Here is a 24,607-nt window from a genome sequence, read left to right on the forward strand (position 1 = left end):
ATTGTTAGTAGTGGAAGAAGAGGTGCCCTATGTTTCTTGTTGTAAATTTTGGTTAAGTATGGAGAATTGTTAAGGGTAAGTTGCTCTAGGGCTATGCTTGAGGCCTGTTCCATGACAATTAAGGGTACCAATGTATGAATTTTGGTATTGTGGATGAGGAATTGTATAAATAGCTCTGACTAGATAAATAAAAATAATAAACTATATATTTGTATAAACAAAATTTATTATTAATCCTCCCAATTATTTATTATAAAAAAATTTGCACACACCAAACTTATACAGATTCTGCAAAATTATTTATCATAAACCCTCTTTAAAGATTTGTGACACACATCTTAACCCTGAAGAGTGTAGCATTTCCTACTATTTCATGCTCCTTAACTTTATTTCACCAAATCGAAATTAAACTACAAAAGAACTATTCGAATACATCTATGAGCAAGTTTTTGTAAGAGATATCATCAAATTAGCATATTCCAATCTCTCCACCTTCATTAGTTCGACAACTTTCTTTTGAAACCTAATGAACAATTCATTCATAACTTTTGTACCAAAGTTTGCAACCAAGAGAGGTTCCATTACAGCTCTTATGTACCTCGTTATGAATTCGGCTCTTATATCTCCATCAACAGAAAAGTCTTCACCATCTTCAATTTTTCTCCCATCCCAAGGCACCATGTCAATCTCTGATTCTTCAATAAAGAAGGAACCTTCCTCTTGAATCACCTCTCTTATTTCTTCCATTGTTGCTTCATATGTTGGTATGTTAAAGGAGTCTAATTTTTCTTCTTCAATCAAACCCTGTAGTGTATATGTGTTATATTTCAAAGACTATATATTAATTTCACGAAACAACAACCTCTAAATTAACAAAAGAATGTTATTTACCTCTAACAACATGTCACTAAGTGTTAGACTAATTGTTTCAAAAATGCTTCTTCTTGGAGTTTCGGTTTTGACAAGTAATAACAAGATCATTGCTCCTCCAGGCACAAGTTCTTCCGAACGTGATTTCAGAAACAATTCAAAGTCTTTTTGGAATTGCTTAAGGTATATTTTGTATACTGATGGAGGACTTGTAGTAACTATGTGGCAGTTTCCCTTGTTAAGTGCCTCCTTACTCAATCCCAAAAATGGATCCTGTACATAATCAACATATATAAGCTAGAAATAAGAACCAAAACAAATCAAACATGTTTAATCTTCTTTATCACAACATCTGAATAAGCTTTAAGGAAGAAAATGAGAAACCTGAGAGAGCCAGTGCACACTGTTGGCAGAATGAAATAGGTTTATAGAATTACTAGGAAAGAGTCTCCCATAGAAAGATCCAGGAGTGGCATTGATAAAGCATGAACCAGACTTGTGACCCTTATCTTGCACCAATTTGGTGTAGAACTCAGGAAGTGACTTGAAGATGGTGTTGAAATCGTTTCCATATAAATCATTGAGATATAATTGGAATGTTGGTGGTTCATGATTCAAACCAACGCATGCAGCATGAACAATGTCAATAATATTTGATATTACAAGAAGAGTGTTTGGTCCCACAGAACAACCTAAATCTGCCACTTTCATGCACTTTGGAGAAGAATGCCTATATAGTCTTCTTATTGCTTCTTCAAGCATGGTTTTGGCTTTAAGCATCATTGTTCTCTATAATAAAATCAAAGTAGATCAGTATACTATAAAAAGATAATTATGCAGAAAAGTTATTAGATTTATATTGTGAAGAAAAAAATAATACTTGTAGTGAGGAATTGTTGGCATAACTCCTTTCTCCCTGGCCACCAGTCATGTGAAGCAAGAATTCTCTTTCCATTGATGAGGCACCAAATGAATATCTCACCACCTAGTTATCGAGTATGCTATTATTTCATACCTTATCTTATCTCTTGCTACCTCCTTCTTCTATGCTTTTCTCTACCTTCAATACTCTGCTTCTTCCACCCCTTTTTATAGCAAAATCTTCAACACCTTCTTTCACTCAATTTTAATTAAATTTTACTAAAAATCATAAATTTAATTTTATGATCAAAATAATATAATCAATTTCTTGTAATAGAACTTCAAACATTGATTTGAAATGTTTTTTATTTGTTAAATTCAAATGTTAATGTAGAAAATTAGTGTGTATTCATGTATAAAATGGTAGTAAGAAAAAAAATAATGTTAAATAAAAAAAGTTATGTAATTTTAAAATCTAAGTTGTAATGAAAATCATTTTAGCTTTAAATATAATAGTATATAAGTTATACGCATATGTCTTTTAATAAAATAATATCAAATCATTTATATACTTATAATAAATTTGCTCATCGGTCTAAAATAAAAACATTTAAATAGCAGATTAAATGGATTAAAATAAAAATAATATAATTTAATGTACTCAATTTTTTATGTTTATTTAGACTCTATTTTGATAATTACAATTTAATATAAATAAATTCTTAACAGTTTATTATTTATCTAAGATGTATGTCAACTTTGTTCACGTTTACTTTTGAATTTAACCTTTTGAATATTTTTAAATAAAAATAATTATTTTTTTAATATTCTTTTTAAGTCATCACTTGTTTAATTTAATCATCTTTTTATTCAATTATTTTTTTAAACTTAATTAATATAAATGAAAATTAAGTATAGTAAAATAAAAATTATTTATATTTAATTTTATAAGTATAATAATAATTATTTTATTATTTATTATTATTATAAAAAATAAATACAATATTTTATTAGTTTATATAAAAGATTTGAGATTACTCTTTTGGTTTTAGTTCAAAAATATCGCGTTGATTTTCTAGTTTTTTTAGTTTCAATTTAGTCTCATTTTTTAAAAGAATAATGCTATCTGGTCTTATTTTTGTTAAATTTCTTCAATTAGATCAAGATTTTTCCATAAAAATTGAAGTGTAAATAATGATAGTTTTCTTTGTTGATATAACTGAGATAATTTCATTGTCAAATGATTGTCAATTTTGATGAAAACTCTTTACTTCACTTCAAAAACATTAATAAAAATAATCAAACTATATCAATTTTTAAAAAATCAGAACTAATTTTAGATTAAAAAAACTAAAAGATTAATATGATATTTTTAGACGAAAAAATAGACTAAAAAAATAATTTAACAAAAATTTTAGTATCCCAAAATTTTGACCAAACATCCGTCCGTGAATTCATAATTCATTCCTAAAGAAGGATTAACCACGCTTTTGGAAAATTTTCTTCAAAATACATTTTTTAACATCCATAAAATTCAATTCGAAACTGTATTATTTCAAGGCACTTAATAAAGTTTCAATTCTAAACCATAAGTTATGTTTAAGAACATCCAATTAATCCATTAAAGCTCATTGTTACCATAAATTTTCAATTCTAAACCAAGCTTTTGACTTTTAGATTGAAATTTCTGTCTGCTACTATTTTAGGGCGGCTTTGGTCCCTTCTCGCAACATTTTTATTATTAATTAAGGATTAAGGAATAGTATTTAAAATATATCTTTAATCAAATGTATAATACAATGAATAATTTTTAGTCCAATAATTTAAACAAAAAGCCATACAAGTATATACAAGTATACGAAACTATATGAATTATTTGAACAAAATAAAAGTAAGTATATTATACTAAATATTTGAAAAAAAAAACATTTTTTACTAAGATCAAATATAAATAAACTTTTTATGGATTTTTTTTTTGTTAAACGATAACATGTGTTACTGTCTTGATATTTTTTTTAACATTTTTTTTTTCACCTTCCACCACCTCTTTTCTTTTTCACCGCAATCTCACTCATTGACTCCTCTAAAATTAGCATTATGAAAATGATTAAAATGAGATGTAAAAGTTTAGTTTTATATCTGAAGTTGGAGATGAGAGTATTGATCCCCATACCTCTACCATGTGTACTTCCTCATGTTTTTAGATTAGTTAAAATCTATTAAAAGTGTAAGTAAATTTTCTACAATATGGCAACTAATTAAGATTTAAATTAAACTAATCCATTATTCTAAATACTCTAATCCGAATTTAAGTTGGATAAATAGATCGATTTTAACCATTTTTAATACAATTATAACTGAAGTTTCTGCAATATAGGCAAAAAAATTTATATGATTTTAAATTAAATTCAAGAAAATATTAATTTATAATTTATTGGAACCATTACTTTACAAATATGATAGCAGTGCAGAGATTGTATGTCAACGATTTTTTAATAATAATAAAGGACAATTAAAATTGAAATGATCTCTTCAAAACATTATAATTATAATAAAAATTATAATTATAAAATTATTTTGATTTTTATTGATTCTCATAATTATACAATAAAAATACTGTCAATTTTTTTTATCATTTTCACTAATTATGAATAGTTTCTTATGTATGTTGAAATTTAAAAAGCTGGTTTTAAAAATATAAAAAAACGAAAAAAATATAAAAAATATAAAATTGATCTATAATATTAATTAATTCATGAGGTTTAAATTAATTTATTTTGTAAGAAGTGTAATATAAATTGAGCCATTCTATTAAAGTATTTCTTAATTTTGACATTGTTCCGGGGGATTTTGAGAATTTAAGGATTCTGAAATAATATAACAAATATTTTTTAAATAATTTGAAAATATAAATATTATAAGATAGGCACTTAATTCATTAAAAACGTTATATTATTATTTTATTATTCTTATATTATATTGTTTCTTTAATTTACATCTTCAAATAAAAAATAAAGTATGATATGCATACATATTTATATATAAAGTAGATATATCTTCTCATTTTTTTTCGGATCTAAAGTAGATATCTTCATTTTTTTTGTCGGATCTAAAGTAGATATCTTCATTTTTTTTTTTGGATCCTGGTTGCTAAAATAATCATCGTTATAAATAAAAAATTATAATTAATTATTAATTAGTTAAAGATTAATTTAAAAATTAAGTCATTTGGGTAATTAAAATAAGTGGTTAAATTTTAGTGATCAATTTTTTATAATAACCTAGATCATAATAGCTAATTTTAAAGACCAATTTAATGATCAATTATAATTTTTTATTTATAACAGTTACTACAATAATTTATAGTTTTGTAAATTAGTATTTAAATTTGTTATTATAGTTACTAATCATTATTGGTTATTATTTAGAAGTTTTATTGAAGTGATATATCTATATTTTTAGAAAACTATTCTTTCAAAATTATTTGGATTATATTTTATCAAATTTGAGTAAACATGTAAGAAAATTGTCTTATTTCTTTCATACTTTTAATTCATTTATATATTTGTATTTTAATTTAATTTTCGTATTTTGATATCTAAAAAATAAATTTGTTACTATAATTACTAATTATTATTGGTTACTAAAATTCATCACTATTTAGAAGTTTTCTGGAAGTGATATATTTATTTTTTAGAAAGCGAGTTTATATTCTTTTAAAATTATTTGGATTATATTTTATCAAATTTAAGTAAACTTGTAAGAAAATTGTCTTGTTTCTTTCATACTTTTAATTGATTTATGTATTTGTATTTTAATTTAATTTTCGTATTTTGATATCTAAAAAATAAATCCAATTCTGTCATTATTGTCTGTTATTGCCAACATATAGTTTTATATGAAGGCTTATAAATTTGTTCTTTTTTGATTACTAAACTAAACTTTTAATATTTTCCTTTACAATCGGAATTTTATTTGTATTTTTATCTTCTTAAAGACATAACTTTTTAAATATATTATCATATATCATGTTAAGTTATAATGAATTGAAATTTATTTAAAGCACATTTATATATATATATATATATATATATATATATATATATATATATATATATATATATATATATATATATATATATATATATATATATATATATATAAAATACATTAACAACCAACTTAAGAATATATTTTAGTCTTATATATCACATACTAGTTTTAAAAACATAAAATAAGAAAATAATTCTAATAAGACACAAACTTTATTGTACTAGGTTTATTTTTTCAAAAAAAAAAAAGGGAAACTTTTTACCTCGAGTTCTGAACAGTGGTATTTAAGTAGATATCAACCATTCAGTGTACTATTAATTCTTTTAACTTTCGTTTCACATCATATGTTTCCACCAAATAATATTAGTAAGTTACGTGTTCCTCTACTGAGGAGGATGCAATGACGTAGGTATAAATAACATTTTGTTGAAGTGGAAGTATAAATAACCATATCTTTTTGAGTGATTAAATTATATAAATTAAATTCTGATATAGAGGAAAGTCGTAAGAGAATTTATTCTATCTTTGAAAAAGTTTTGGATATTAAATCTCATAAATTTATCATAATATTATGAAGTTGAGATAGATTTTTTTTAAATGATGTAGGTGTTAGTATTTAACATAACTTGCCTAATATGGAAAGAGATCATTTATTGATGAAGTATGTTAGATTATGAATCAAAACAAATTAATTAAAAAAAACAATAAATCTTGTGATTAATTAAGCAGTCCTCAGTATCCTAAATAATTAAATGTGGAAGTATAGATGAAAAAATTGGTACCTGATCTTTCAACTGTAGAGCACCTGAAAGTTTTTTCTCTTGATTTAATCTTCTGATGGAAAGAGAGAAAAGAACAAAAATAATATATATGGTGCTCAGAGAAAGGAACCATAACCCTTTATATAACTTTTGTTACTTACTTAATTTCAATATTTTTAATTTAGTCCCTTCATCAAATTAAAATATTGTTGTTACATACGCATTTAGTATATTATGACATATATGTTTCTAGCCATAGAGTTAATTCATTAGATCACTCTAATAATTTGACTAATAATATAATGGTCTTAACACATTTAATTATATATATACATATATATATATATATATATATATATATATATATATATATATATATATATACCCCTTGTTAATAATCTCCTACCCGTATTTGTGACTAGTGAAAGATTATTAATACAAATGTGTTAGACTTTATGAGCTAAAAAATGTCATTATATGTCTTGAATATACTCAAATGATCATATGTCCATTAATTACATCCGCATATAGAACCAAAACAATTTTAATTGCATTAATCACAACTAAACCTGACAATGATCATTAATGTTGACAAAATCAAATGACATAGACTCATCATGACATGTGTAAACTGAAAATTACAAATTACGTGAAGGTGACTTGTACACATCTATTTTCAATTGGTCATTACTTTATTTTAATGAGATTAATATAATAACAGTAATATACAAAGTGTAATTTCGAAATAATATTCAAAGTATGTCCAAAGATATTACAAGCATGCATAAAATTAAACATAGAACACAAAACACATAAAAATGACTAACACTAAACTAAAGATTCCTCAAACAACAAAACACTCATATGAACAATATGCTCATGAAAGATCATGAGTGGAAAGTAACTTAGTGAAAGGATCTACCATCATGAAATTTTTCCCTTATTGCTATTGAAAATCGTCCACTTTTTACCTTATTGTTGTTAGAATACAATACAATTGATTTATTGTCACAATATAATTTAAGTGGTCTTTCAATTATTTCATAATGGTTGTGTGTATTTGACAAGATCTAATTATTCTAGAATTTTCCTTTTTATCAATAGCTTACTCTTTTGTGTGCTTTCTTATGCTGTTTATCTCCTCTTTTTGCGATGATCACATATTCGGTAGGAGTAGATGAATTTGCAAGTTTAAACACATATCGGGAGGATAAGGAGCCATCTGGTAGAGTAGGGAGGGGGCTTTATTAGTTTGTGTATAGAGCTTGTTAATTTAGTTTAAGTAAATAAATGATATATTTTTATAGTCCTATATATATTTTTGTAGAACTGTATTAATATACTTTGTATACTGAATTACCTGTTTTGAATACTATGATCAAATATTATATTTTAGGAGTTTTAAGCTACTAAAATGAGTTGTTACATATTTAACAAAAATAATAGAATTAAAGGCAAGCTATAAATATTTTTAATTTTATAAAACAAAAAGTAGTGATGTCATATTTTCAAAAAATTAAATTAAAGAAAATATTTTAAGGAGAGAAAAATGTAGAACTCATTTTACATAAACTAAAATTACGTAGTTGAAGCCAAACTCACTTTCATACAAAATGAACTCGTGATTTTGCTGACACCAATCAACTTAACACAAAATCAATCTGAATCAACTTCTAAACGCAAATAAATTTATTTTCAGAAGGATTAAAATACAAACGAAAAATAATTGTAGAGGTTTTTAAACAAAAATACAAACATAAAATCTGGAGTTCAATATATTTTTAGTATATGTAAAATTAGGATTTTTTTTTTTTATTTTAATTCCCCAAATAACTTTCTTTATTTTTCATTCTATAAACTTTGGAAACATTGCTGTAATATTTCTTTATAAAATGTTGCATACATTTTGGTTGTAAAAATGAATTTTTTAAATTTCATCTCTCTTAATAGAAAACGATAAATCAAATGGAGATGCGGGGTATCAATACTCGTCCCCATACACTGTATTATTAATTTCTACGAGAATAATTTAACCTGCTAGTGATTTCATATTATTTTAAAATTCAAAGCAATAAATTGACAGAAAAAAAAAAAAAAAAACTAGTTTTTGAGATCTTTTAAGAAACACCTTCAAGCCTTTTTTGTAATGGACATAATAAAAGTAGCACTCTCTAATTTTCCAACCTTCATTATCTGCAGAATTTTGTTCTGAAACCTCACGAATACTTCATTTATAACCTCTGCATCAAACTTTTCTGACAAGAGAGGCTCCAATGCTGCACGTGCGTGCTTGGAAATGATTTCGGCTCTTACATTTTCACCATCACCACCTTCAATGTTTAGTCCTTCATCCCAACCCGAGATTACAACTTCTAATCTCTCAAGAAACACTGACTCTTCTTCCTCAATCACATTCTTAACTTCCTCAACTGTAGGTTCATACACTGGTATATTAAACCACTCTAATTTTGCTTCTTCAATCAAACCCTACGTATAAGTGCAAATTTTATAGCTATAATTAATCAATAATCATCACAAACTTAACTGTAATCAATTAAAAAAAATGTTGTTTACCTCCAAGAGCATGTCATTGAGTATTAAACTAACTATTTCCCAACTTGTTCTTCTAGGAGTTTCATGATAACCGAGATGCATCAACACCATTGCTCCTCCAGGCACAAGCTCCTCAGAACGTGATTTCAGAAACAATTTGAAGTCTTGCTGATACTGTTTAAGGTAAGTTTTGTGTACCTCAGGAGGGCTTGTGCTAACTATATGACAATGACCCTTGTTAAGGGATGCTACATCCTTACATCCCAGTAATGGATCCTACAACCAAAATATGAGATGAAACAAAAACAAACCTAAGACAAAAATGGTTTTGGTCGACTTAGAGGAGAAGAAAGAGTGAACTTATCTAACCTGAGAAAGCCAGTGTAGACCGTTGGAGGAATGAAAAAGGTTTATGGAATTACTGGGAAAGAGTCTTCCATAGAAGGATCCAGGTGTGACATTAATAAAGCATGAATCATGTTCTTTATATTGTAGCAGTTTTGTATAAAAATCTGGAAGTAACTTGATGGTGGTATTGAAATCATTTCCAAATAAATCATTGAGATAAAATTGGAATGTGGGTGGATCACGGTTTAAGAGAGTGCATGTTGTATGAACGATGTTAATGATGTTTGATATTACAAGAAGTGTATTTGATCCAACAGAACAACCTAAGTCTGCTACTTTCATGCAGGTCGGAGAAGAATCACGATATAGCCTTGTTATTGTTTCTTCAAGTATGAATTTGGCTTTAAGCATCATTTGTCTCTGCAATAATCAAAGTTAGATGAATATATATAAGAAAACAAAATTGAAAACAATGGTTAAATATGTGGTTATATAAAGATAAAGATGGTACTTGTATGGAGGAGTTGTTTGCATAACTCATTTCTCCTTTGCCACCGTTCATGTGAAGGAATGGTTGATCTCTTTCCATTGATGAAGCACCCAAAGGATTGAATCAATGATTTGGCTTCAGACTATTCTCACCTTTAATTAATAGTAAACTATGAAAATATTTGGATCTAATTTCTAATATTTTAAATACTTATCAATCTTATAAAGCATGCATGCATGTGGTTTCAGAGACAGGACATGTGATTTTCTTTGGTCTTCTTTGTTAATTATTGTGATTTCTTTATTAATTCATATTTATATTGTAAGTGCCGTTTAATAAAGATAAGTTAATGGCGCAGTATATGCTTCCATTATAGGTTCAAAGCGCACAACTAAGATTTAAATATACATAAAGCAAAAATGATAAAATATTAATAAATTAAAAAGTTACAAATCAAAGTTCACAAATAAGATTTAAATATGTATAAAGTAAAAATGATAAAACTTTAATAAAGTAAAAAAATCTATAAATCAAATCAAAGTGCACTAATAAGATTTATGTATATATGAAACAAGACTTTATAAGAGCTAAATTAAGTAAGAATCTTAGGAATAAAAGTAGTTGAAAAGTGAAAAATATAACCTTTTATGGATGAATCGATGGTAAAATAACACTCACAACAAGAAAAAAAATAAGTGGAAGGAAAGGATTTCATGAAACTATGAAAATGATATTCATAGCATGATATGAGCAAATGATATTCATGAAAATGGGAAAAAAAACATGGAATGAAAATAGTACCAATACTACATGTAAAAAGAAAAAGAAAGAAAAAAGACCAAACAAGATTTCATATGTAAACTAACCAATATATACTACATTAGTTAATAAGTTAACCCATATAGTATGTATCATATTAAGTCAGCTATATTTTGAATTGATGTAGTGTATAATACTACTTTAAGTCTAGTAATAATAGATATATGTTGAATATTTATTATATTAGCTATTAACAATGGCGGATCTTCACCAAAATTTTTGGTGGAGCCAAAATAATATACTCAAAATTTATATATTTAATATTTTTGTGACTAATTCAATAAAAATGAATACATAATCTAGTACATATATAATTATCAAAGAAATTACACAATTTAAAGGAATGTCTATCGTTTTTGTCATATTTTTGAACTCATGGAAATTGATTATAATTAGATTTTTCAGTTAACTTTTTTCGATGTAAATAATCATATTATCTGTAAAATATTCATCTTCCGTTTTATTAACATATATTTGATTCAAAAAATATTCACAAACTTTCATGTTTTCATCTTCACCAGTAGTTTCTCTATCAATTTTAAAAAATAAATTTATTCTTTTATTTTTCATTAATATACCTATTTAGAAAATAAGTTTAAGACTAAAAAATAATTTATCATAATCTAATCAAAAGTTAAGAGACATAATTACTAAAAAAAACTATGATAATCAAGTTACAATTAAAAATTGACTATGAAAAATCACATAGTACATTGTTTATTCTTCTATATTAATAAAAAATTAATATACAAAAAGGTCATGAGATAAAAATATAATACTAAATGTTAAAGAAATAGTTTACTATCAAGTGAGACAAGAGAAAATTACCTTATTTATTTATTTAATAATGGAAGAGAAAATATAAAAAGATGAGGATAGAAATACTGAGTTTATGCCTAACTTTTTTTAGTAATAAAAGAAAATAAATAAACATAAAAGAAGAATACAACATATAAAAAACTCAAAAGATAATTAAGAAAAAAAATAAAAAGTATCTTAATAATTTTGTTTTCTTATATATTTAATTATTTATTATTGTACTTTATAAAATAAATAAAAGATAATTAATTTAATTTTTATTAATTTTGAATATAATATTATTTAATTTTAAAAATATAAATTATTTAAAATATTTAAAAAAAATTAAATGTAAAATAATGAAAAAAATAATAATAAAAGATTGGGGAGGGGGCCGTGGCACCCACCTGCCCCTTGTATGCTCCGCTCCGCCACTGGCTATTAATTACTATAGTGAATATAATATATTCACTGCTTATCCTGAGTTATTACTAAGTTCGTTTACTACTAATCTTCTTTGGATGTCAGAGAAAAAAAAACTAAAATTGTTGTTGTAAACATTGTTGGGAGAATCTGCAACAAGTTAATAAAGTCATTTAAAGTGTGTTCTCAGTGAATATAGAGTATCAGTTATCGCATTTTTAAGCTACAACTTTGTAATAGGAGTGGACACACAATAAGAAATAATTATAGATTTGGAAAAGAAAAAAAAAATAGAAACACCAGTGCAGTAACGACTTTTTGCCCCGGTTATTTTCCTCATTTTGTCTCGGGTCTGGAACCGAGGCATATGGAGATGAGGCCAAAAGACACCCCCTTTGGCCTCGGTTGTTACCCGAAGTCATAGTGTTCCATTTTTGCCTCGGGTCAAAATAGAACCGAAGCCATACGGGGCCACCATCTTCCTCGCACACGAACCACCGTACTAGGCTGCTGTCTCACCCTCCAGGTGCAATCCCTGTCTCAAAACCCTAAAAACCTTTGAAACCGCAAACACTCCAAATCCATTTGGCTCTTACGGAGAAGATGTTTGTGCACAGGGAAAAAATTAGTTCAAATCAAAGAATCAACTCAAGAATCCAAATCTCAGACATCACAACAAGAAAGAAGGTGTTCCGGGCAAGATCCGCCGCGCAGTACAAACCAGCTCAGGAATCCAAATCTCGCAAACGGCGTCGCAGAGGAAGATCCGCCGCACGACTCGTTAGAGGTGTTCCGGCCACCAGACGAGCCAGCGCCAAAGCCACTGAACTTCCCGTTCCCGCGAACCAGAACAGCCACCATTGAAGCTTCTCTGCAACGCGAACAACGCCGATCGGAGAAGAAGACCTTGACGGAGGAGGAAGGTGGTGGCAGCGATGGAGGAAGGTGGTGGCAGAGAGAGAGACGAGAGAGTGACGAGAGAGAGACGAGAGAAGAGAAAGGGTACTGCTGTAGAGAGGGGCGCGGGGAAGAAGAAGAGAAAAGGGGGCTCACGAATTTGGTGCCCTAATTAAACCATATGGTCTCGGTTATTAATTGAACTGAGGCATATAGCCCTATTTGGCACCAGTTCAGTCTCACCCGAGGCCAAAGGGTGGGTTTTTGGCTTCGGGTTTGTGTAACCGAAGCATATGAGCCTCCTTTGGCACCGGTTTTTGGCGAACCGAAGCATATACCTCTCTTTTGTTTCGGGTTAAGCTGAACCGAAGCATAAAAGTTGTTTGAAATTGCAAAAATGCCACCACGCCATTATATGCTTCGGTTCTTGGATAACCGAGGCATATAAGGCGAGGTAGAAATCAATTTCTGTACTAGTGAAAAAACAAAAGAAAACAAAAATTGGAGATGCGGGGTATCAATCCCCATACCTCTCACATGCTAAGCGAAGACTCTAGCATCTGAGCTAAATCCTCTTTATTAATAAAAGTCAAAATACATAAAATGTATATTTCAAAGTCCAAATTGATCAAATAATGTGAATTAGAGATGTCAAAATGAGTTTCAATCATTGAGTCAACCTGGCTCACCACGGATTCGAGCCGGGTTGGATTGAGAAAAATTCAGTTTTTTCAAAAGTGGGTTGAACTCAACCCGACTCACTTAACCCACGGGTTAAACAGGTTCAAGCCGGGTTTAGGGTGAGTTGACCCACTTAACCCACCACCATTCTTTTACAATTTTTTTTATTTTTTTTAATAATTGTTTACTATTCCTAATTATATAGGTTCACAATTTCATATTTTTAAATGCTAGAATGTTGCTCAATAATATTTGAATAGTTTGAATATTTCATTAATTTGATTGTCAAGTTATATATGTTGATACTTTAATCTTTAAATATAATTTTTATAGTGAATTACTCAAGCAACCATCTTATAAACAATTTTTCCTTAATTAACATGACAAAAATGTGTAATTTTTTTTATTTATATTTTGTTGAATAACATGACAGAAAATGTGTAATATTAGTCATGTTTTTTGGACAATATGGACATTTTCTTGAAAACAATTCATCATATATTGGTGGTGAGCATGATGAAGACATTGGTTCTTGATTTTACTTTAATTAACATCTCATAGGTTCCTATAGGTTCCTTAAAAAAATATTTAAATAATTGAATACTTAAAAATAAATATATAAATAATTTTTTATGTAGGTTGGTGAGCCAACCTACTTGACCTACCAACCTGTGGTGAGTTGAGCCGGGTTGCAAAATTTCTAGCTCACCATAAAGTGAACCGGATTGGATTCAATCATTTTCAACCCGACTCGTAGTGAACCAATCTGTATGAGCCGGGTTGGGTCACTTTGATATGTCTATTGTGTATGATGGAATCGTAATTTGAGCTTATGATGACTAATATAGCATATTAAAGAGCAGTGTTTATTACAGATACAATTTCTCACGTATATAGAATAATACAAATAATTGATTATCAATTTAAAAAATAACCAAATTTTTATCTAATAAAAAAATATTCAAATTTAAACACATTCCTTTCTTTTAATATTTAAGGTAACCGTAATTGAATATTCATTTCATAAATTTAATTGATAATATAGTTTTATATTTCCATTCAAACTATGTGAGGTTTTTTCTTTGAAGGAAGATTCAACGATAATGAATCATAAACAACCATTATCTATAACAATATATAAAATGAATTTTTATTTTTGTGTTCACGTTTTATGATACCAATTTTACTCTTAATTATTTTTAAAATTAATTATTTTATAAATAATTTACTTTTAACCGTTATTCTAAAAATCTTTTTGATCTTAAATCATTATTTTAAAAACTGTTTTTATACATATATTTTTCTTTTATTTTATATTTAACATCTATTTTAAAAATTAATTATATTTATTATTATCTTAATTTAAATTTTTTAAAAATTAAAAAATGCAAACGTATATACGCGACGGCGTCTGTATGTCTGTTGATACAAGTAAAGTGGAAGGCCTCACTATGGTTGTGGAGGATTAAGTGTAACAAACGGAGAAATTGAAAGAACAATAAATTCAAATAAAGGTATGAAAATTTTCAAAGATCACACATAAAATCTTATTGATTGATTTGGCCTTAATCTGGACACCGAATATATTTTGCAACCTAATTATCGGCATTAATATTAAGGAGAGAAAAAAAATGGAACAAATATATATTTATTTTCTATCCTATAGGGAAGAAAATATTCATAGTGAAAACTTATAAAAATATAACGTTTTTCAACTATATGATATAAAAGATTAAAACAGGATGGTATAAATTACATTATTCTTCGATGACAAAAAAAAAGGCATATAAAATATTTTTGGTGCTTTAAATATTCAATCATATAAATAATGATACAAAGTGTCATTTTATTTAACTCTATTATAAGATCTCCCTCAATTGAATGTACGACAGAAATATTTAAAAACTTTTTAGGATTGACTTAATTAATATTAACTTAAATAAATATAAATTAATTTATCCATACTAATTTTATTTGTCTTTAATATTTATTTTAATTAACATATATTATTTTTTTAAATTAAATGGATTTTATATGTTAATTTTACATTTAATATAATATTTATTTATCAAAAATAAATTAAAATAATTTTACATTTCTTAACTTATTTAATAAAAAATAAACTTTTATATTTTCTTAGAGTCAATTAACAGACGAAGAACCGCAATTTTGGTTAACGTTACTGTTTGAAAACTAATTTAATATTTTCTTATAATAATGTTATATTTTAGTTTAAATTAAATAATTTTAATTTCAGTTTTATAAAATAAAATCATTGTTTCATAATTTTTTAAAATTTAAAAGTTACTACTTTTAATATATGTTATATATACGATATTATTTTTGTCCAAATATGATTGACACCATTATTAACATACTGTTTGATTTGGGGTGAGATGGAAAAAAAGAATAGAGAAGCACAAAAGTAAAACTTGAAATTTTGAATTAAGAAAACTAAAATGGTAGTAGATATAATTAACGTGAAATAAAAAAATAAATAAAACTAATTATCTGGCGTTGCTATTTATCAAAATGCCCTCATCAGATTAAGAAGGAATTTAAAATCATTCAGAAAAAAAAAACAATTACGAATTAATCAATATATAATGGAAAAATAATTACAAAAACAATTAATTTTGTTTAAAATTAAATTTATCTATATCCCTTATCAAAACTATAAAAATAATGCAAATAGAGAAAAATACATATTGAAGACAAATATATAAGTGTTTATATGATTTTGTTGACACATATCATTACCAGTTATATATCTTTCTACTATACACTAAGTCTATACATTTACGTGGCTTGTAATGAAAATTGAATTTAAAAATATGAAATGACATTTATTTATGCTTTTAAGAAGTTTATAGTCAAAATCAAGTGATTATAAGATCACATGTTGATAATTATAGCATGTTCTCGTACAAATTGTATTAGTTAAATAGGAGATTCTTATTTGTAGTTCTTTATTTTATCATATATAACTGAAATTTTGGTTTTAATTTTAAGAATTTTCAAACTAGACAAAAATGGTGTATAAAATAGAAAAAATACTTATATGCAATTTAAATATAATAATCTTGTAAAATAGATAAGTTATCCACTATTTAAGTATAACCATTTATAAAATATGAGATAAAGCTTTAGATTTGAAATATATCATCTCAAAAAAAATTATCACCATTTAACTCGAACTATACTTTAAAATAAATAACATAATATTATATATATATATATATATATATATATATATATATATATATATATAAAAGATAAAATTTGTAAATAAATATCAAATAAGAGTATTTATGATATAAGATTAAATTGAAGTCTAATTATATTTTTATAAATCTCACAAACTTTAAAAGAATAAAATGGGATCTCATTTTAAGTATATTTAATATGGATCTGATCATTGAAATGATTTATTCTTAGCATAAATATAATTATAATCAAGAAAATCAAATCTATTAATATATTATATTAATAATGTTATTTATAGAATAAGTTTGACAATAAGATTAGATTGCACAAATTAATTTTATCTTATCTTTTCTAATCAGTTTATGATTTATTTGTATAATCCATCACTATAAAAGTACTATAAAAATGTGCAATTGTAGTCCTGTTTTATTACTTTTGGAAAGAGAGATAGGAAAAGAGATACAAAGATGGCCATGTCATGTGATGTTGTGATGACACGATCAGTTTGGTCCTACAATCTCGAAGTAGAATTCGAGTTGATCCGTAGGGTGATTGGGTTCTTTCCTTTCATCTCTATAGACACAGAGTTTTCTGGTGTCATCTTTCAGTCGCATCCAACACTCCGACAACCACAAAATAACTATGCGGTGATGAAAGCCAATGTGGACTGTATTCATCTCATCCAAGTTGGATTGACCCTTTCAGACTATCATGGCAACCTTCCAACCTTTGGAACCTCCCATCGCTTCATTTGGGAATTCAACTTCTGTGAGTTCGATGTCACGTGTCATCCTCATGCTCCTCACTCTATCACCCTCCTCCAACGTCAAGGCATGGATTTTCATAAGAATCGAAACTTTGGAGTCAACATTGTGCAATTTGTTGAGCTCATGATGATCTCAGGACTCCTTTGCAATAGTCATATTCACTGGATTACTTTTCACGGTGCTTATGATTTTGCCTACATGATCAAGGTATTGAGCCATCATTTTCTGCATATGCAACCACTTTTACCTCCCAACTTGGATCACTTTTTGCAACTCGTTAAATTCTTCTTTGGACAGGAAGTATACGATGTTAAACATCTCATGAGATTTTGTCCCAACCTTCATGGTGGTTTAGACAGAGTTAGTGAGTCCCTAGGTTTGGATAATAGTGCCAGAAAAAAGTCATCACGCAGGGTCCGATAGTTTGGTCACTCTGCATGTTTTTAATGAGATTAAAAAATTCTATTTTCATACACAAAATGACTTGAAAAAACATGCAGGTGTTGTTTATGGTTTAGAGATGTTATGATAGTCATGTTTTATAATATTTGTATTTCTCTTGCTTTCGTTATTTCATGGAAGTGGAAAAATATATAAATTTGATAACAATTTAAGTATTTTTTATTTGATATTTTTAATTTAATATTTTTTAAATTCAAATATGGTTTAATTAGTGATTTCATCCCTTACTTTGTTGTTTTGATTCATTTTGGTCCTCTTATTATATTTGGATTTAATTTACGCATTCTATTTTTTAAAAATGTTTACTTTGGTCCTTTAATTGTTTAAAAAAGTTTAATTTAAAAAATATCAATTTAGTCCCTCAATTTAAAATTTTGATTCAATTTAGTTTCTCCATTTTTTAAAACGATATAATTATGCCATCTCTAATTTGAGACCAAATTAGTAATTAAATTTAATTATAACTTATATATACATGTTCAAAAATAAAATTTATACATTGAATAACTCCATCTAAATATAAAAATATTGAATATTTAAGTCGGGTGTAAAAAATAAAATAATTTAAGTATTCAAAACTTTTTTTTTCTTTTTATAATTGATATTCTTTCGTAGAAAAATTAATTTGTAAAACAATGGAACAAATGAAATGATGACTATTCACTCATTTATCGGGCCAATTGACAATAAGGTAGTATAAATAATTCATTTTCTCTCAAACCAAACCTCATAAAACTGAATTATTCTCGCAAAGGATACACAACATCCTCAATTATTTTAATTGTTTACATATACATTAAATAATGTGTATATTCAATTTTATTTTGACCCATTAATAGGATATCCCATACTTCAAAATCTCAGCATACTTGCTACAGTAACGTACTTTGTTCACACCAAAATATCTACATTAATGAGGTTATAATTATTTATTTAGTCTTTTATATTACATTATACGTAGATTATAATCTTTTTTTCAGTTCTTTAAAATACAACAAAAATTATGGATGATATACAAAATTAAGGAAACTCATTGAAACTAAATTATAACATTTTGAGTATAATTAATATATTCTCCGATGTTGTTATAGTTTAATACATTAATTCATTATCAAAAATAATATTCCTATCCATTACAAGCAAGCTCAACATCCTCAACATAGATCATTATTTGATCTCCTAATGAAGAATTAATTGAGTAAAAATTACAAATATGTAATTTAATGATTTCTTCTTCAAAACAATAATATATGTATATCAATGTATATTACATTTTGCTATTAGTTAATATTTACGCTAATATATATAAATATATAAATAAATAAATAAATAAATATATATATATATATATATATATATATATATATAAAAGGTTTCAAATAATTTGGTCAAAATATGTGAAACATAAACACAAAACTATAAAATAATTCATTTTCACTTGTGTTCATACCTTTACATCATTCATTCAAAGAGTAATTCCTATCATATCTCTTACATGGGTACATAAGAATGATAAAATGGAACGAGGTATGCTTATAATTCACAAACCCTAAACTCTAAACTCTAAAAATTTTTAGGAGTCTTTCTTCCTACACCTCCAAACATTTCTTCTGTATCTCCAAAATTTCTTTAAATTCCCAAAATACCCTTTGACCATTTAAAGAAACTCACGGACATCACACTCCCAAAAATACTTTCGAATGTAGACTTTCGGAAGTCAAAATATATGACTTTCGGAAGTCAAAATATATGACTTCTGAAAGTCAAAAAATATTACCGGTAGTCGACTTCCGAAAGTTAAAATATATCACCGGAAGTTAAAAATCATTACCGGAAGTCGACTTCTGAAAATCAAAAATCATTACCGGAAGTCGACTTCCAGAAATCAAAAACATAACCAGAAGTAGACTTCCGATGATAAAAAAAATTAAATCAATTTTTAATATTTTTAATTCTTTTTAAAATTTATATTCTCTAACTTTTATTTTATTTTATTTTTTAAAAAACGTAATAAAAATTATAAAACATATAAATTTTTTTAAAAAATTACTTTAAATTGAGGAAAAAAATAAATTATAAAAATACTAAAAAAAATTGAAAAATAATTTAAATTAAAATAATAAAACTTTAAATTAATTAATATATATATATATATATATATATATATATATATATATATATTTTATTTCTTTTTTATTTTTCTGTTTTTTTTAAGTTTTACTATTTTAATTTAAATTATTTTTCCATTATTTTTTAATTTTTTTTATTTATTGATATTGTTATAATTATTTTATTTATATATTTTATGTGTATTGAATTTTATATTTTATTTGAATTTTTTAGTTTTGTTTAAAATTTAAATATTTAATTTTAATCAAATTTTTTAAAAAAATTCAATTATATATTTTTTTATATTTTTAAGTTTAATTTTATTTTTAAATAATTTATTAAAAATTTAATAAAAATAAAAAAGAATTAATATATATATATATATATTGTATATGTATTTTTTTTATTTTTTTTATTTAAAGTTTTATTATTTTTAAATAAATTTAAATATTAAATAAAATTAAATGAAGCAGAATAAATTTTTTATTTTTTTTATTTAACGTTTAATATTATTTTAATTTTACTTATTTATATATATATATATATATATATATTTCAGTATATTAAATAAAAATAAAATTATATATATAGATATTAATATTTTTTTAAAATATATACTAAGAAATATGAAAACATAAAAAAATAAATAAAGTAATAAATTTAAAAAATCATTAAAAGTTAAAAAATTTAAATTTTAAAAAAAATTAAAAATATTTAAAATAAAATTTATTTTCTAACTTACCAAAGTCAACTTCTGGATAATTTTTTTGTCTTAGAAAGTCAACTTCCGGGAATATTTTTTGACTTTCGAAAGTTGACTTCCGGTGATAATTTTTGACTTCTGGAAGTCGACTTCCGGTGATATATTTTGATTTAATCGACTTCCGGTGATATATTTTGACTTTCGGAAGTCGACATAATTTTGGGGGTGCGGTGTCTGCGGGTTTCCTTAAATGCTCAAAGGGTCTTTTGGAAATTTAAAGAAAGTTTGGAGGTGTAGAAGAAATTTTGGAGGTGCAGGTAGGAAGACTCATTTTTTAGACCTACCAACTTACATGGGCCTGATCCACATTATTAGTAGTCTGTACGGGCTTGAGATGAGCGGGGCGCGCCGGCCCACAGCCCACATATCTCCTTACTTCCATTAATGTTAAAACTTAACTCGGGTATCAATCAATCTTGTTATTTTCTCAGTTACAACTTCTATATCTTCTGAAAAAAAATGTTGTTGCTTCAATTGGTATTCTACACTACTGTTTGACTGTTTTGTTGATGTATTTAGAGGGAGAAAAACTTTTGGGAAGTCTTGGTGGCATGTTTTCCAAAACATGGAAACCAGAAAAGATGGCATGTTTTCCAACAAACAACAAACATGCTTACAACAAATTTAGAATACTCTTATGACCACGTTGTCTACTCCACTTAAAAACATCTACTTTTGCTACAAAATAAAGGAAAAATCAAAAGTTATTAATAAAATAAGAACTAACTAGGTAAAATATTAAGCTAGTTGGAGTAGAATTATTGATATCACTGTCATTTGAAATACCATGACATGTTTTTTATATAACATTCATTTCAGGTAGAAGAAGAAAATGCAGAGTAAAGTATTGAAACTGAAAAATATATAGAAATATGTAACTATTTTGCTACGAATCAGTTACAATTTTATTCCTTCGCTATTTTCTTGCAAATTAATGAAAAATTAGTTATAAATAAATATTTTGGTAAATTTGTAACTATTTTATTACAAACTAACTCCAATTTTATTTTTTCGCTATTTTCTTGCAAATTAGTGAAAAATTAACTATAAAAAATTTCCCTTATTAATCTCTTTAACAAAATATAAAATTTCTTGTAGTGTATGTACTTATATATATTTTTTCATAAATAATAAGTATTGTTTTGCAAAAGAAAGAAATATATGTAAGTTCTAAAAATAAATAAAATATTTTTATGATGAAACATGTTGTTATTCTAATATGAACGTTTTAGATGATTTTTTTTTTATTGATGTCTGTAAATCTATCAATTGATATAAATGTTATGAATATAAATTTGAATTGACATAAATGTTATGAATATAGAAATTGAGAAAGTCTTGAGATTAATTGATATAAAAGTAGGTTCTTACGTTGGTTGTAACATACAACTAATTTAGAATGTAAGATTAGTTCTACATCCATTAAAATTTAACTTATAGCATTACATCTTTATATTGCAATGAATATTAGTGAGAAAAATAATTAGTCACTATAACCTAACAAATATGTGTATCTAATATCTTTTACATACAGAAAAAATTATAAGTATTTTGTGAATTAGATTTTAAATTGTTCTCTTCATTAATTATGAAGTTTTGACTATAAAAAAAAATTAGTATTTAAATTATATCTAATTTAATAACTAAAATTTAGTAAATAAAGTTAGAAACCCATTTAAAATATAATTTACAAATTAATTATATTTTATTCATAATAAAATCTATTTTAAATATCAATAATATTTTGTTTATAAATTAATACATAGGTCACTTTAATAACTAATAATTTTTCATCTCTAAAATTAATTTTTATTTATAAGTATTTTTGTAGTGCAGAAAATATTGGTTTCAGATATGCAAGTTAAAAATAACCAAACCCTCTCTCTATTTATCAAGAAAATGTTGATATAAAAAATTAACATAATTCACAAGGTTATAACAAAGTAAGAAGCTATAATTCAAAGTGCACAAATAAGATTTAAATATACATCAAACAAAAATGATAAAACTTTAATAAAGTAAAAAGTTACAAATCAAAGTGCAGAAATAAGATTTAAATATATGTATAAAGTAAAAATGATAAAACTTTAATAAAGTAAAAATCTACAAATCAAATCAAAGTGCGCAAATAAATAGATGTTATAAGCAAATGATATTCATGAAAATGGGAAAAGAAATGGAATGAAAATAGTAACAATACTACGTGTAAAAAAAGAAAAAGAAAGAAAAAAGATCAAACAAGATTTCAAAAATAGATTAACCAATATATACTACATTAGTTAATAAGTTAACCCATATAGTATGTATCATATTGTCAGCTATATTTTGAATTGATGTAATGTATAATACTATTTAAGTCTAATAATAATAGATATATGTTGAATATTTATTATATTAGCTATTAATTATTTTAGTGAATATAATATATTCACTACTTATCAGTTCGGCTACTACTAATCTTCTTTGGATGTGAAAAAAAAAAAAAATTGTTGTTATAAGTCAGAAACATTGTTGGGAGAATCTGCACTGATTTAATAATGTCATGTAAAGTGTGTTCTCAGTGAATATAGACTATCAGTTATCGCATTTTTAAGCTACAATAAGAAGTTTTTTCTAAATTATAGATTTCGAAAAGAAAAGATCTTTGATTACCATAAACAAATCTTTAGATAGTCAGTGTTTTACGCCACGAATTAAGAAATAATGGATTCTATTGTTATTATTTTCAATTTAAAAAATAAAAGAAAACAAAAAGTGGAAAAAATAAAAAAAATAAAAAGTGAAAAAAATAAAAGAAAACAAAAACTGGAGATGCGGGGTATCGATCCCCGTACCTCTCGCATGCTAAGCGAGCGCTCTACCATCTGAGCTACATCCCCTTTGATTTTAAAAATCAGAATACATAAAACATAGATCAAAAGGTATAAATTGATCAAATAATGTGTATAATGGAATCGTAATCTGAGCTTATGATGACTAATATAGCATATTAAAGAGCAGTGTTTATTACAGATAAAATTTCTCACGAATATAGAATAATACAAATAATTGATTGTCAATTTAAAAAATGAACCAAATCTTTTATCTAATAAAAAATATTTTCAAATTTAAACGCATTCCTTTCTTTTAATATTTAAGGTAACCGTACAGGAATATTAATTTCATAAATTTAATTGATAATATAGTTTTATATTTTCATTCAAACTATGAGTTATTTTTTTTTTAAGGAAGATTCAATGATAATGAATCATAAATAACCATTATACAAGTGGAAGGTCTCACTATGATTGTGGATTAAGTGAAATATAAACGGAGAAATTAAAGGGACAATAAATTGAAATAGTGGTATTAAAATTTTCAAATATCATACATAAAATCTTGTTGATTGAATTGCCCTTGATCTGGACTCAGAATATATTTTGCAAGCTAATTATCGTCATTAATATTAAGGAGAGAAAAAAAATGAAACAAATATATATTTATTTTCTATCCTATAGGGAAGAAAATATTCACAGTGAAAACTTATAAAAATATAACGTCTTTTTAACTATATGATATAAAAGATTAAAACAAGATGGTATAAATTACATTATTCTTCGATGACAAATAAAAAAGGCGTATAAAATATTTTTATTGCTTTAAATATTCAATCATATAAATAATGATACAAAGTTTCATTTTATTTAACTCTATTATAAGATCTCCCTCAATTGAATGTACGACAGAAAGATTTAAAAACTTTTTA

The 24,607-nt window shown here is 25.5% G+C and overlaps 2 protein-coding genes, 1 non-coding gene and 1 pseudogene across 3 annotated transcripts; 1 reads left to right on the top strand and 3 right to left on the bottom strand.

Annotated features, from left to right (window-relative positions):
* Positions 1 to 246: 246 nt before the first annotated feature.
* On the bottom strand, positions 247 to 1,852 carry LOC114186361 (S-adenosyl-methionine 4-1-methyl-2-pyrrolidinyl-3-oxobutanic acid methyltransferase-like). The gene is made up of 4 exons (XM_028074429.2): positions 1,751 to 1,852; positions 1,255 to 1,659; positions 892 to 1,143; positions 247 to 804 (listed from the first exon to the last, which is right to left on the bottom strand). The coding sequence occupies exons 1-4, from the start codon at positions 1,823 to 1,825 to the stop codon at positions 436 to 438; spliced, it is 1,101 nt and encodes a 366-aa protein (XP_027930230.1). The 5' UTR covers positions 1,826 to 1,852; the 3' UTR covers positions 247 to 435.
* A 6,593-nt stretch (positions 1,853 to 8,445) lies between these two features.
* LOC114182918 (S-adenosyl-methionine 4-1-methyl-2-pyrrolidinyl-3-oxobutanic acid methyltransferase-like) lies at positions 8,446 to 10,095 on the bottom strand. The gene is made up of 4 exons (XM_028069716.2): positions 9,958 to 10,095; positions 9,468 to 9,866; positions 9,120 to 9,374; positions 8,446 to 9,032 (listed from the first exon to the last, which is right to left on the bottom strand). Exons 1-4 carry the CDS (start codon positions 10,033 to 10,035, stop codon positions 8,676 to 8,678), a joined length of 1,089 nt encoding a protein of 362 aa, XP_027925517.1. The 5' UTR covers positions 10,036 to 10,095; the 3' UTR covers positions 8,446 to 8,675.
* Positions 10,096 to 17,228: 7,133 nt separating this feature from the next.
* Positions 17,229 to 18,057, top strand: LOC114182953 (putative CCR4-associated factor 1 homolog 11 pseudogene; annotated as a pseudogene).
* Positions 18,058 to 23,668: 5,611 nt separating this feature from the next.
* On the bottom strand, positions 23,669 to 23,741 carry TRNAA-AGC (transfer RNA alanine (anticodon AGC)). The gene has a single exon. It is a non-coding gene; the product is annotated as a tRNA-Ala (tRNA).
* Positions 23,742 to 24,607: the final 866 nt, after the last annotated feature.

The sequence above is a fragment of the Vigna unguiculata genome, chromosome 5 (genome assembly GCF_037176805.1).
Source record: "Vigna unguiculata cultivar grain cowpea cultivar isolate G323 ecotype 2 chromosome 5, ASM3717680v1, whole genome shotgun sequence".
Classification (NCBI taxonomy): Eukaryota; Viridiplantae; Streptophyta; class Magnoliopsida; order Fabales; family Fabaceae; genus Vigna; species Vigna unguiculata.